The 14,110-nt window shown below is 47.4% G+C and overlaps 2 protein-coding genes across 4 annotated transcripts in view; both read right to left on the bottom strand.

Annotated features, from left to right (window-relative positions):
• Sh2d4b (SH2 domain containing 4B) overlaps positions 1 to 10,411 on the bottom strand; it is a 99,228-nt gene extending 88,817 nt beyond the window's left edge. The window contains exon 1 of the mRNA XM_046450242.2: positions 7,312 to 10,411. The gene's annotated coding sequence lies outside the window, so the exon portion shown is untranslated. The remainder of the gene's footprint in view (positions 1 to 7,311) is intronic.
• Positions 10,412 to 10,545: 134 nt separating this feature from the next.
• The window catches only part of Tspan14 (tetraspanin 14), a 55,726-nt gene continuing 52,161 nt past the window's right edge, over positions 10,546 to 14,110 (bottom strand). For all 3 annotated transcript variants that reach the window (XM_046450083.2, XM_046450084.2, XM_046450085.2), the window contains 2 exons: positions 13,955 to 14,074; positions 10,546 to 12,346 (listed from right to left, as the gene is read on the bottom strand). In XM_046450083.2, the coding sequence (XP_046306039.1) occupies positions 12,275 to 12,346; positions 13,955 to 14,074 (192 nt within the window). In that variant the 3' untranslated portion in view covers positions 10,546 to 12,274. The remainder of the gene's footprint in view (positions 12,347 to 13,954; positions 14,075 to 14,110) is intronic.

The following is a 14,110-nucleotide window of genomic DNA, read 5'->3' as shown; positions in this document are numbered from 1 at the left end:
CAGTCTTATATATCAAGACAAACAACAGTACAAGCCCCACTCCTTTCGAAGGAGTACAATTGTGATCTATTAAAGGTAGGAGGCCAGTTATATTGTGTGCATGTATGAATATGGAACAACAAATCCCATTTTTATGTACAATTATAATGCTCCAATTAAAAATATGAGAAAAAAAGGAAGAAGCCCTGCCCTTCTGGATACCTTGTTAGATTTGGAATTGATGCTAGTGAACTAGGGATTGTGAGCTTCAGAGAAGGCAGGGGAAGAAGAGAGAGAGGGAGTCATCTAATCTGGGTTGCAGTCCACCCTGCCCCAAATCTTCATCAATGTGATTTAATTCACAAAATGCTTGCTGTGACATCTTTATTATTTAAAAAATGAATTTTATCCAATTCTGTAAGATAAAGGTGGGGATAAACAGAGATCACTAAAGAGAAGTGATCTCTGTGTTTTGGGGTACATGGGCTTCTAGGAAAGTGGTCAGCAGAAATCATGGAGAAGTCTTAGAGTTTTGCTCACCATAGAAAACTGGTGACATCCAAATATCTCTAAAGGGCAGAACACCCATGGTGACATTTGTGAATAAACAAACAACAAAAAACTACTATATCTATCTATCTATCTATATATATAGATATAGATAGTGTGTGTGTGTATATACACACACACACACACACACCACACACACAAACGCACACACTGATTCCAACAGCACAGTTGTAGTAGTCAACTAGACCTGTGTCACTCCACACTCAACCTTACCAGTGCAGTGAGCTCCCAGACAGGCCTTGTTTTCATGGTTCAGTTTCCTCATCTGTACCTGGGTAAGCAGTCAGGGCTCCATATTAAACAGATAGGCCCTGTATGAACCAGCCAGGCACACACTGGGTAACAACATGAGTTCTGTTTGTATGCTTCTTAATCTGGGGCTTGGTTCCTCATTAATTCGGTGAATCAAACTAATATTAGGTGTGGGGGGGGGGTGCATTGTGGAAGTTAATTCCTCTGCCTAGAGAGCCTCCCCATATTCCTGGCTTTAAAGGGGACTTACGAGCTGGACAGATATTGGGTCTGGGATTGATATACAAACATGGGGGATAATGAGCTTATTTTCTACCAAGTTACTAACTTGGGGCTGCTGACACTCAAGTCTCCCTGTAAGATTAAGGTCTGTATGTAGCAGAAGGAAGTAGGACCAACCTGTAAAGATAGCAGAGGAGCCAATGGGAAGGTCTCCCTAGCAGGTTCAAGGCCCCTGCCTACCCCAAAGCCCTGGTTCTTCTCTGAGCCTATGAATGTGCCCCTGTCCTTCTTGGGGGTGTGGGCCTTTGTAAAACCCCATTTTGCTTAACCTGGAGTTAAAGTTTTAAACTACTATAGCCAGTGTCTCCTGACCACCCCAGTGGTTTGCTTCTGTCTCCATTTGTCTTGTCATGGATGCTACAGAGATGGGCAGGACATGATACCACAAAAGGGAAGAACCTGGGCCCTTTTGATGGCCTGATTACCACAAGAAGTCTTCTCAGGCCCCCAAATCCATCCATCGCCTCCATACTTGGATGTCACCAGTTTTCTATGGTGAGCAAAACTCCAAGACTTCTACATGATTGTTCAATGTACGCTCTTAGAGCTATGCAGTGTCCCAGGCCTTCCTTCTTTGCTTCATGGACAGAAGCTGTGACACAATGAAGGGACAGTTTCTAGAGAAGCTAAATCTTCTGTTCACAGGCTAATGGAGTAGGAAGCTCTGGGTCCACAGGGTGGAGGGAGCATTGAGATGGCTGCCACCTTTCCACCACCAGCTGACCCAGACAAAGGACCAACACTGGCCTGCATCCTTGCCCCATAAACCTCTCCTGGAAACCTCATCCTCCTCATAAGAAAACACTGTTCACCTGATCCCTCTCCAGAGGCCACTCAGCACTGGTTTACCAGACACCAAGTCTTAGTGCATACTTGTGAATTCCAAGGGCAGGCTGGAACTCTGCTGCTCTAGATGGCCAACACTATGAACAGCCTCCCTCCAAGGCTACCCTGGTCCCTTGGGTCCTAGTAAACATGAAGCAGTCTGCTAGCCCTCCCTGCTGCCCCACTCAGCTGTAGGCAAGTCACATACAAACCTCAAGCCCAGCCCTAGCCATCCTGACCAGTAGTGAGAAGCCATCCTTGTCCGGCAAGTGACTGAGAACTGGAGTGAGCCCCTGCTGCCAGGTTCCAAGGCACCAGGAGAGCCCAGTGGCCCCCATCCCCCATGTCCTGCTCAGTGGAACAGCCAGGGAAGAACTATCAACATTATGTCTGTGTGGCAGAAGGGTCTGTGCCAGGGGCTTCCTTTTTAAATTCCTCATTTAATTCTCAGAACAAGATTATGAAACTAGCCATTTTATTATCTCAAGTTTATATTTGAGGAAATCAAGACTAGGGCCACACAGCTGCTAACAAGAAGAACTAAAGGCAGGTCTCACCAAGCCAAGAATGGCTCCTGCCCTCCCAAGTTCCACTCTTGTTCAGTGTGCTGTCTGCCCTCCAGTCCGGACACAGCCCACTCTCCTGCCCAGAACTTGAGAAGCCAAACTGCTTTCAGGGCACTCTGTAGAGTAGAGAAGGCTGAGCAGAGGCTATGAGGCAAACCAGCCCCAACCCTAATCTGGGCCCCATATTCCTACAAAAAGGGATTTAGGAAGTCAGAAAATTCAGTTCATCTTTATTTCCCTAAACTGTGACTTGGGGCACAGAACATTGGTGTCCAATGTCTGACCTCCCTTCTTACTCCTCGATCTCTGCCAGGCTCCTGTAGTTAACTGACTCAAGTTCTGGCCAATGGAATGTGAACACAATATACTCCCATCTGGGTCTAGCTCCCAATATCCTCCTCCCTGGTCCTCACCCTTGCCCCAGCCACCATTTGACTAGAGACAACTCCAAGGGGCTCTAGGAGATACAGCCATAAGACTGAAAGAGACTGGATCCCTGAGAGGCTGTATGGAGCATAGTATTCCCCACCCTAACCCCCAGAAGCCACTAGGGATGGAATGTGACATACACAAGAAACAAGCGTTTCTTTTTCAAAGTCACCAAAATTTAGGGGATGTTGTTACAGTGGTTACTCTATTCTGATTCTTCCCTTATAAAACAGTTCTCAAACTTTAGTATGCATTAAAATCACTTAAGAGCTGATTGAAACAGAACACTGGCCCTCTCCCAGAGTATCTGACTCCATATACTTGGGGAAGGGCGGTGCATAGAAGCTGCATTTTGAGAACCACTGCCCTAACTCATAAGCTAGTGTTGGAATGACTGCACTATTCCCATTTTTCTAAAGAAAAGGATTGTAGTTCCTGGCTTTTGCACTGTGCTACATGAGCACACACATCTGCCCACAACTACACACACATCTGTGTCCTGTGAATTAGTCTCATCAGAGGGAGGGACAACAGTCCTTAAAGTGGGAATCCTAGCTGTAATCTCAGCTATGTTACTTCCCAGCCATCTGGCAAGTTCCTTGGTCTGAGTCTGTTTCCTCTTAACTATAATGAAGAAAATAGTTCTCTCCCAGCCCCCACCTGTCCAGCAGCCTTGGCCCCACTGTAGATTTTCTGAGGTCATCATCAGACTGTTGCATTTTCACAGAAGAAAAAAGGCTTATGGACATACATGCCCCAGTTTCAACCTTACTCCTGAGGACCACAGTGAACATTTACCCATATTGTTTCCTCAAGGCCGTGGCTGGCACCTATCCTGGTATGACCTTAAGGTAAGGGGATGGGATGCTTAGTTTGAATGTTGAATGTCCCCAAAAGTCCATGTGTTAAAGGCATGGTCCTGGGGCTGGGAGTGTGATACAGTGGTAGAACACTTGGATAGAGGCCCAGGGTTCCATCCCCAGAACCACAACTCCCACATACACCAAGTCCTTGGTCCCAAAGATGGTGTTATTGGGAGATGCTGTGGGCCTTCAAAGGAGGTGAGACCCTATGAAGGGTCCTCAGGTCATTGGGGATGTCCCTCAAGGGGGACTGTGAGACCCCAGCCCCATCTTCTTTCTTTTCCTTTTTGGCATGGGGTGAGCAGTTTTGCTCTGTCAAGACTCCTGCTGTGATACTCTACCTCTCTAAAGGCTCAAAGTAATGGACCAATCAATCTTGAACTGGAACCCTCCAAAATATAAGCCAAAATAAACATTTTCTCTTTATAAGTCACTTATCTCAAGTATTTCACTTTAGTGATAGAAACTGACAAACACAGGGAGGTTGTAGGAATTTTTTAAAAAGACCAAAATTGTGACATTAAAATGCATGTCTTTGCCAGTTCTAAGAACTGTTTTTCAGGGAGGAAAGAGGGGAGAATTCAGCAGCTAGGGGCTGGGGACCCCCGCACTCCTGTTATTTAAAACATCCATCACAGGTTTCCTTCTACATGATCAAAGTCCTCTCACCCCTATATCTTTCAGGAATCTCTTTGAGATTCAGAGAGAAAAGAAGTAAACACACTTTACTTTGTTCTGGGCATGGCGGCACACACCTGCAATCTCAGCCTCTTGGGCAGAGGCAGGAAGACCCCAAGTGTGAGGCCAGCCTCAACAACTTCAGCAAAACCCTGTCTCAAAATAAGAAGGGCTAGGGATGTAGCTCAGTGGTACAGCACCCCTGGGTTCCATCCCTAATACTTAAATAAATAAGAAAACAAAAATCAAATGCACCTATATGCATGCATTACAAACAAGGGGAGACTCAGGAATCATTCAGACAAAAAAGGGGGTAAATGATACTGAAATCTGTCATGGTAGCTACTCCAGGGAGTGAAGCATTCAGCATCACTTGGCTAGATGGTGTTTAACTTTTAGGATAGATGGCCTACTGACTACAGAGGAGTCAATTTCATTGCCATAGCCCAGGTGATACCATATTCCTGCATTTGGTCACTGATAAATGGTGGGGTGCTCGGCTGAGATACAGAGGACAAGGGCTGGTTGCGGTGTGAGTGCAACATAGGCTTGGGGGAAGAGAAAACACGTTAAGCAGTTTGGGATGCAGCAATTGATGTGTCTGTAGGAGTGGGTCAAGAAGCAGATGTAAATCAGGTTTGCAGCTGCGCACAGTGCCTCACACTTTGTAGTCCCAATTACTCGTGAGCTGATGGAGGAATATCACTTGAGCCCAGGGTTTGAGGCCAGCCTGGGCAACAAAGCAAGACCCCATCTTTTTATTTAAAAAAGAAATAAAAAGTTGGGTTTTCCCCTCTTTGGTTTAAACAAAAAAAAAAACAAGCAGATTTGCAGACATGAGCTTTGCAGGTGGCAGACATGGCCTGAGCCAGCCATTCATGCTGAAAGAACCCCCAGGATGCTTCCCATAGTGGTTGGCCCTTGGCTGGGGCAGCTAGGTGTTCTAATCCTCAAGTACCTCTTATCACTGTGAGCCATTGGTTCCTTTCAATGACCTGCCTGGTTCTATTTTAAAAGTAAGCTCTACAGGGACAAGAGGTAGAAGGAAATTGGGAATAAAATAAAAAACATCTGAGCGTCCAGTGGAAACCTATGCATTATTTGGGGCACACCTTCCCATTTATCTGATCTTGATTCTAGATCTTTATTGCCTTTGAGCTATTCTACAACTCTACGTTGCAGAGTTATTGTCAATAGATGTACATATCTCCTGAAGAGATTCAACTGCTTCCTTTCCTGAAAAAAAAAAAGACAATTTCAACACGTTTACTACATATGGATTTATGATTCATTGTGATTCCTCATTTGAATTGTTAATCTTACCAACTCCCTTATTTAATGAATTAAAACCTTGACAGGTTCACATGTAATATTAGAGTCATGCTTTTTTAAAAAACCATTTTTTAATTGTAGATGGAAACAATACTTTTATATTATTTATTTATTTAATGTGCTGAGGATTGGACCCACTGTCTCACATGTGCTAGACAAGCGTTCTACCACTGATCTACAACCTACCTGCCCCCCTTTTTAATCAATAGATGGAAGGAGTTGCTGTCAGTCCATGAAGCACAAAACTCACATGCTACCTGTCCCATCCATATTATCCCAGATAAGTACTGCATTCCTTCAGAGACAGGGTACTCAATACCTCCCAGAGACCACTCAAGTCTTCCCATATTAAACTGCATCTGTACTGATTTCAGGAAAAAAAAAAAAAAAGAACAAAACAAAATCAAATCTAAAAGTAAAGAAAACACAATAGCTGATAGCTGAGTGACTGTTTGTGCCCAAAGGATCTGCAAACCTGCCACCCTGACCTCCTTGCAAAGGCACAGTAAGGCTGAAATGGCCACCTTAGGGAGAGAAGAGGAAGACACCAGCCCTGGTGGTGACAACTGCCGCACTCTACCTGACTTTTCCTGACTTTCCCAGTTTTCAGACACCAAGTTTTTCTCAGGGCTTCCTGGCAAGCACAGCAGGGCCCGTGCACCAATCTCAGGAAGCAGCCCCCTCTCACCTCCATATCCCAAAGGGACATAAAGCAAACAGATCTTGAACTCCAAATGCCTGAGGCTCCCTACAAACCCGGAAGCCTTGTGCCTAAAAGGGCGGAGGAATGAATATTACATCTTACTCATTTCACTGGGCTCAGAACTTGAGCTGTATGACATGTAACCCAGGCAGCTCAGCAGGTGGGGACAAAACGCTACAGATCAAATCCCCTTAATCTCCAAACTACATTAGCAATAATTTGGGGGTTACCATACTAACTAATCTGGACCTACTGTTAAATGTTTTACCCACCACATCTCATTTAATCCTTGAAAGGTCCAAGAGTGGGATTATTACCTACCAAAAAGGGAAGAGAGGTTTAGGACAGTTTCCCACACACCAGCAATGACCTGGCAAAAGAGGCACACCCCACCCAATGTAAGCCAACCCCCTGGAGAATTCCCTTAAACATGTTATAAATCCTACTAAGAAGTAATTCCATTAACCAAACACACATGCTTTTTTTCGACCCCTTGTTGAACAAAACCCTGCAAGCTACCCTAATGTTCACCCACAGCAATGCAGGGGTGGGGGGGATTGTCAGCATCTCGCTTCCATCCCCCATCCTACAGGACTCTGCTTAAACCACATCCTACCATGTGGTTAAAGTAAAATGAACAAGCAGGAGGGCCTCCCTTCCCCCAGTGGCTTTACCACATGCTGCATCCATCACAGGAGCTTGTCCGAGGTGGAATGATTCCCCCCCTCAGCCCCAGAGGATGGGGATACCATGGAAGGCAGAGCAGAGAGAAAGGAAACCAGATCCTGTTGACATTGCTGAGCCACTGGATCAAACCAGTCCTGAAACTCACCCCACTTCTGGACTTTCCAGGTTCAGGAGCCAAAACCCTCCCCTCATTGTGCAGGCCAGTCTGAACTGGGTTTTCTGTTACCTATGTCTGTAAACATACTCCCCTTTACTGAGGGCAAGGTCCATTTGCTGGTGGCACAGCCCCACAATGGACAGTGTGACCATGCAAATGCACCACAGATCAGTATATTAAGTAAAACTAATCATGGGATACCATGTAAAATGATTGCCATTTGTGTAAAGATCTGAAGTCACTTGCTGGAAGGAGACTTCATTATGGTTGCCTCTGGCAACAGAAGAAAAAAAATTCACTTTACACTCTATTTAGATTGCTTTTACTTATATTTTAAAAAGACACATTTAAAAGTTGCTTGAGGTGACAAAATTACAGTCCAAGGTGGTAATTTATTTTGGTAGTTATTAAGTGATGCTTTTGAAAGCCCTGCTGAAATACAGGACACAGAACACGGGGGGGTGGGAAGGCAAGTGAAGAAATAATCACCTCCAACCTTTGTAAGGAATTTTTACTCTGCCCTCTTCAGAGCTGGGACCCCACAGAACCCCTAGAACAGTTTCCACTTAAATGTACCCTTAGCTTTTTTTTTTCTTTCTCTTAAGGTTCCACAATAGCCCCAGTTCTACATGTGACATTTCTGAGGCTCCTTAAAGCCCCCCAAATCATTCTGAGAATAAATTTGGTTTTAACATAGCCTTTTAGGAGGAAAGGCCCGTTAATTGTGACTTTGTAAGAAGTTCAAAATGCCCTAAAAGTATGTGGTTCTCTGGGCCTTTGGAGAGCACCCAGGTAAATGAGAACAGCCTGCAGGTGGCCCAGTCTGACCTGGAAGTCCAGAGATCCTTTGGACATGATCAGACAGAAGCACGTCTACCAAGATCCATCATGGGGCTGATGAGCTAAAACTTTGTAGTCCTGGAGACACAAACACACTGACACTGGAGCAAAGGCCCACATGAAGTACTGTTCCTCCTCCCTTCTCACCTTGTGGACCTGAGGGTTTTCAGCTAGTGGGGGCCAGTGCTGACACAACTGACATCTGGGTAGGGACTTTCCCATGACAGCGGGAACCCCAGGTGCTGGGCCATTGAGATAGCTCTCCCCATTCTCTGCATACCATGCTTCTGAGGTTGCTGGCCAGGAAGTCATCATGTGGACCCTCCTGCTCGACAGAGGCCCTCCCTCTGTGGCTTCTGCTCAGCACTTCCTTGAGAGAAGGCTGCGTCTGACCCCACAATGCCAGCCTCCATAAGCTTGTTGAGTGAGGGGAAGCTTTGTCCCCACCCCATCCCCAGCAACTTGGCTTTAAGATAAGCAACTCACACAGAGCCAGGGAGCAGTCGGTTTGTGGACAACACAGCACAGCTTGAGCCTTGCAGCAAACTGAGCCTACTGTGTGACACCAAGGCCTATAGCCCAGCATGGGGCTGTGCTTAGAAGCAATGCCCTGCTTTCCCACAGGCCCCAAAATCAAACTGGGCACTCAAGTCCAGGTACAGAGGGGAGGTCACCATTTCCCCACTTTTCCCAAATGCTTATAGATCCTGAGCCCAGTGACCTGGAGGATCTTAGATCTGAAATTCAGAGCTGGCAGGTCACCTCCTGGCCTCCTGCTTTAGCTGCAAGGTGAGGTTCTAGGGATAGGCTCCCAGAGTTAAACCAGGCCTTTCCCAATCCTTGGAGGTAACTTACCTTCCTCTGAGGTGCATGTTTTATGCATGAAAATGGCTTCCACAGACCTGTTCTGGTGGTTGAATGATTTATTAATTCTTAAGTACTCTGAGTATTTCCTGTGTTGCTGAAACATACTGTACAATGTCCATTAATTTTTATTGTTATTCGTGTGGGGACACTGAGTGCCTGGGCTTGGGAAGCAATGCAGATGCTTTTCCTGCCTGACCCAGGGCCCTAACCTGTGAGCAATGGGAAGGTCCTGGAGACCAATGAGGAGGGTGGGGCAGACACAGCTGAGGCCTGAGAGGGACAGATGGAAGAGGGTTAGAAGTAGCACACCTGGACCTCAGAAGCAGAGGCTTTTGAAGAGTCGGTTGTCCTGGTTTGACAACCAGCCAAAAGGAGAGTACTGGTGGGGATGAGAAGGGCAGAGAGTGGCCAGGGAAGAAGCTGCCAGGGAAGGAAAGTGGGAAAGGAAAGCAATGGGGCCTCAGCAAGTCTGTAGGAGGAGGAGAAAAGGCAGCAACAGGAAGAGGGGTAGGGAAAAAGCAGGGCGGAATCCTGAGAGGAGGTAGGAGGAGGGTCACAGGAAGGACAGGAGAAACCTGGAGACTTTGAAGTGAGTGGCAGAACTGGAGGTGTGGCTCAGTGGTGGAGTGCTTGCCAAAAAAAAAAAAAAAAAAAGTTAAAAGTTAAAAAAGTGAGCTCTAAGGAGGACAAAGCTTTAAGGAGAGTGCAGAGGTGGCACATTGTTCTGAGAGAACAGGGAAGGTGAGGGTACAGGGCAGGCCAAGGTAGGGTGTCTGAGCTTCAAGTCAGGGGCTCCCTAATCAATCCTTGATTTGTTTTCTTTCTTCAACCAACGACTCAAGAGTTAAACGAGATGGCCTGAACATTTTATGAACTAATTGAGAAATAAAATTCTGGAAGACATGGCTAGAATTCCTCCTGAATTGGAGTGTGGTACCTAGGAGAATTCCAAGGGGTCCAGGCAATAGGACTACATGAATAGATGGGACAGCAGGAGCTGTCTGAAGCCCTTGGAACCAACACTCTGGCAAGCAGGGTCTATGGCCACCAACACACTGGCAGGGAGATTGGGTAGAAGGCTCCCTGAGGTAGACACAGCCCCTGACACCCTCCCACCTCCCCCAATGACAGAGAGGCCAACAAGTCCAGGATACGTGGTCCACATAGCAGCAATGCCCAGATACTAACCCACAGTTCCCAAGCTTTTTTTGCTTGGGTAAACAGTATTGTCAGGGTTTGGAAAGGAATCACCTAATGTAATGTTTCCTGTGGGCCTGAGGGTTAAAGTTCTTCCTCTCCTACCTACACACAGGTGTGGCTACACCACAAGTCAACCAGTTCCAGTTGTAGCCTTGTTCGAAGGATAACTGAAATCCATGTTGGAACGTGCCAATCTGCACTTCTATACCTCTAGTTATACTTGATCCTGCTGGATCCCCCTGCAGCCAAATTTATACTGTGTATTTAAAACCATTTTGGTAGTGACCCCAAATAAAAACAACCAAAACAGCAGCATTAATATAAAGATATATTCCATAAAAGAGTTTGGCAGTCAAAGAGAAGCAACACACTTTCTAAAAACACAAGCATTCTTCCTCTAGTCTACAGAAAATGGTAAAAAAACAAAACAAAAATATCATCATCATCATCATCATCATCATCATCATCATCATCAACAAACACCCACCAGCATAACCAGTATACACCACACTAGAATGTACACTTCTGCAAGTGAATGAAGGTAGCTCTCGATCCCTGAACAGTAAGGACAGAACTGGTACAAGCTACAGGGAAGCATTAGAAAGTAGCCCAAAGATGGACAATGTCAAAGATGGACAATGCCCCAACTACTCCAAGGGTTTTTCAGCACATACAATAAACTTCATTGCCAAGAGCAAGCTCCAGAAGAGCTCCAACAGGAAGGGTGGGCACAGTGACCACACATATCCTGGTGGGGAATCACCATGAAAGTGAGAAATACAATGTCCCAAGATTCTAAGCAGCTGTGGCCTGGGGTGCACAGCTCAGCACAGGCCTGGCTGCAGGACAGCAGCTCTCTCCAGGGACAGATGTCAGGCCAGCCAGCCTTTGGCGTATAGCTTCGACCAGAAGTTCTGCCCAAAAGGTTTTTGGCTGCCTATGTGGGGGGCTGGGGCTCCCTGGGCAGGCCATGGGGAAGGAGGGGCAGGATTCAAGTTCGGGTGACAGCTTTAGTAGCACCAAGACTGGAAGACAGTGAGGCCAAGCTGGGGAGGTGGGGTGTGTCTCGGGGGCAGTGTATGGAGGAAGAGGAATGCAGGAACACAGTAGATGAAAAGGACAGGCTGCTGTGGTTGGTTCTGGAGACACTCAGGGGAACTGAAAGGGACAGCTTTTAGTTCCAGACACTGTGTAAGGCTGCTGAGAGGAGAATGCCGGAGGAAAGGAAGAGGAAATGAAGACATGGTGTGAAAACATTCTTACCCCTATAAATAAACTATTTACACACTTTAAGAAAACGAGAGCCGGCTCTCAGTGGGGAACAGGCCACCCCCGCTTCCCCAGCAACCAGGGCTTAATGCTGTTGAAACCAGAGGCAGTTCCCATCCTGGAAAATGGCAGTGGGGCTTGGCGGGTAGCCGCCGAGGCATTTCGAGGCACCAGTCATGCCCTGGCTCAGGCTTACTTCACTTGGACATGGCTGAGGGTCCTGCAAATGACCCTAACCCACCATGATCCCGCTAGCATGCACAGATCCACTTGAGCCCCTCCCCTTCCCCAGCTAGGAGCAGGCCACTGCACTGCTGGACTTGGTGGAGAGAGAAGCTCTGTGCTCACCTGCTGTCCCTTTACCCATGTCCCACCCTAAGATGTGGCTGTCCATCAGGCTAGCGCCCATGACCCAAAGCCTGCAGTGAGGAGCAGGTGTCTGCAGAGGCTCTCGGTCTCCAAGAGGGCCAAGACAGGCACTCCTTACAGCCACAGAAGCCCAGTCTGTCCCTCGGGGCCACTGCCCCATGTAGAGACACTTCTGCCTCTAGGAAGTCCCAGCAGGGATGCAGGCTCAAGTCTTGCAGGTAAAAAGGAGCCCTGGGTCTTCAGCACCAGCAAGGAGAAATAGAGTTCATATCACACTGATGCCAAAGAAAGGGTGCTGGCTCCGGGTGGCTGAGCCAGCTTCTCTCCCACTGGATATAAGGTTGATGACAGTGAAGGGTTCTGGCCTCCACAATGTGGCTCAGCTGCATTTGCTCGCCTCTGCTCCTCAGAAGTAATGGCCGGCCTTCACCGCCTCGATGTCTGAGATCAGGGTCCTTGCCAGGAAGATGCCAAATATCTGAAACCAAAGCCAGCAGTCAGTGGCCTTCAGCATTAGCAACCAAAGGAGGAGGGCGGGGAGCAGAGAGCAGACCGGTGGACACCCCACTGCACACTGCTCCCTTGGTCCACTCTGCCAGGGTAGGGACACACTGGGAAAAACGCTCAGGCAAGGGGCAAAGTTCAACTGACCCACAGGTAGAAAGTGCAGTCTGCTGTGTCTCTTGAGCCCAGAAGAGGCAAGAACAAGCAGGAACCACGGACTAAAAAAAGACACTTGGTCCTGCCTCTAACACAAGTGAGCACAGCACATTCCACAGGCAGGACACATGTACCCAGATCGAAACCAAAATTAACAAGGCCACTCTATCATGTTGATCCCCAAAATAACAAATCTCAAATGTTTCCTATAAACCTGGATTCCATCATAAAATCAAGGTAATTAATGACGCTGGCTGTGCTGATGTCAACACGTCCTGTCCTTGGAGAACTGGGCAATCATGAGGCTCAGCTGAAGTTTTCCTACATGAACAGACCAAAGTGAACTTGGTAACCTTCAGGAGTGCTCTTGATTTTTATTTCCCCTTTTAAGTTCTGACTGTGGTTCGTAATTGACTCCCCTGCCTGCTTTGCAAGGTTATTTCTTTCCTTGTCTACATGCTTCTCTGTCTTTCTCTGCAGTCACTAAGTACACACTGCTGAGTGAAGGAGAAAGGTACGTACAAGTGGCTGGACCCACCGCAGTCATCCTCTTCAAGGCAGGGTTGGTGTGTTCACATGCACACCACCCACTCTCCCAGAAGCTGCTCAGAGACTGCCAGCATCTCCTCACGAGCTCTGTGCAGCACTAGAAATGTTCATTCCTCTGAGACCACTCAATTACTGACTTCCCTTCTAGGAGATACTGGCGGGTCCACTCACCCCAGGCCCTGTTGCCCCCTCACCACCAACACCCTTCCACCTGTTCAGGTGAACAAGCATCCACAAAGGGCAGGAGCCAAGAGGGGCTCATGTGTACAGGAAGAGGCCTGGGTGCCCAGGTGCTAGGGACAGGGAGGAAGAGATCCTTAGGTGACTACATTGACCTGAGCCGCAGTCCTTCTTCAAGCCCCAGGTGATCAACAGTATCACCTTCCATTATGCAGCTCTGACATCTTAAATCCTGCCATGTGCATCCACTTGCAGCAGAGAAGACTCTCATAGCAGGTGACCCTCCCAGAATATATTCCAGTCCCAACCAGATACCCTTATACAGTCTACTAGGGCCTCACTACACTGCCATTCTGTACAGTACCTCTTACATTGTCATGACAAGAGGCTTCCTTTAGGTAGTAGACCACAGGGAGACAGGAATCAGTCTGTCCTGGGTCTAGCCCACACAACACACACATACATTACACACACACACACACACACTCATTCACACACACACACACACACACTCTCTCTCTCTCTCTGTCCCTCTCCCTCCCCGCCCCACACACTCAGCTTTAAACATCTAATTTCTTCTGTCAGGTTCCTTCACACCATACACAAGCTGGACAAGCATTCTCTGTTAATGGCCCCCCATTAACTTCCTCAAATGAAAAAAGGACCCCCCACCCATCTGCAGGCCCCTGGAACGCACCTGTAGCAGAGAGATGGCGATAAAAACACCAGCCACGATGTAAATGTTCCTCGGAAGCCAGCCCTCCAGCGCCTGGATGCAGCCTTTAGTGAAGATGAACTCGTCCCACTTGCTCTTCAGCTGCAGGGAAGCACCCCAAAGGCCTGAGCCTGTGGC

Source organism: Marmota monax, unplaced genomic scaffold, assembly GCF_021218885.2.
Source record: "Marmota monax isolate L192 unplaced genomic scaffold, Marmota_monax_Labrador192_F-V1.1 WCK01_AAM20220418_F8-fsc00004, whole genome shotgun sequence".
Lineage (NCBI taxonomy): Eukaryota > Metazoa > Chordata > Mammalia > Rodentia > Sciuridae > Marmota > Marmota monax.
This window is presented reverse-complemented; position numbering and strand designations above follow the sequence as displayed.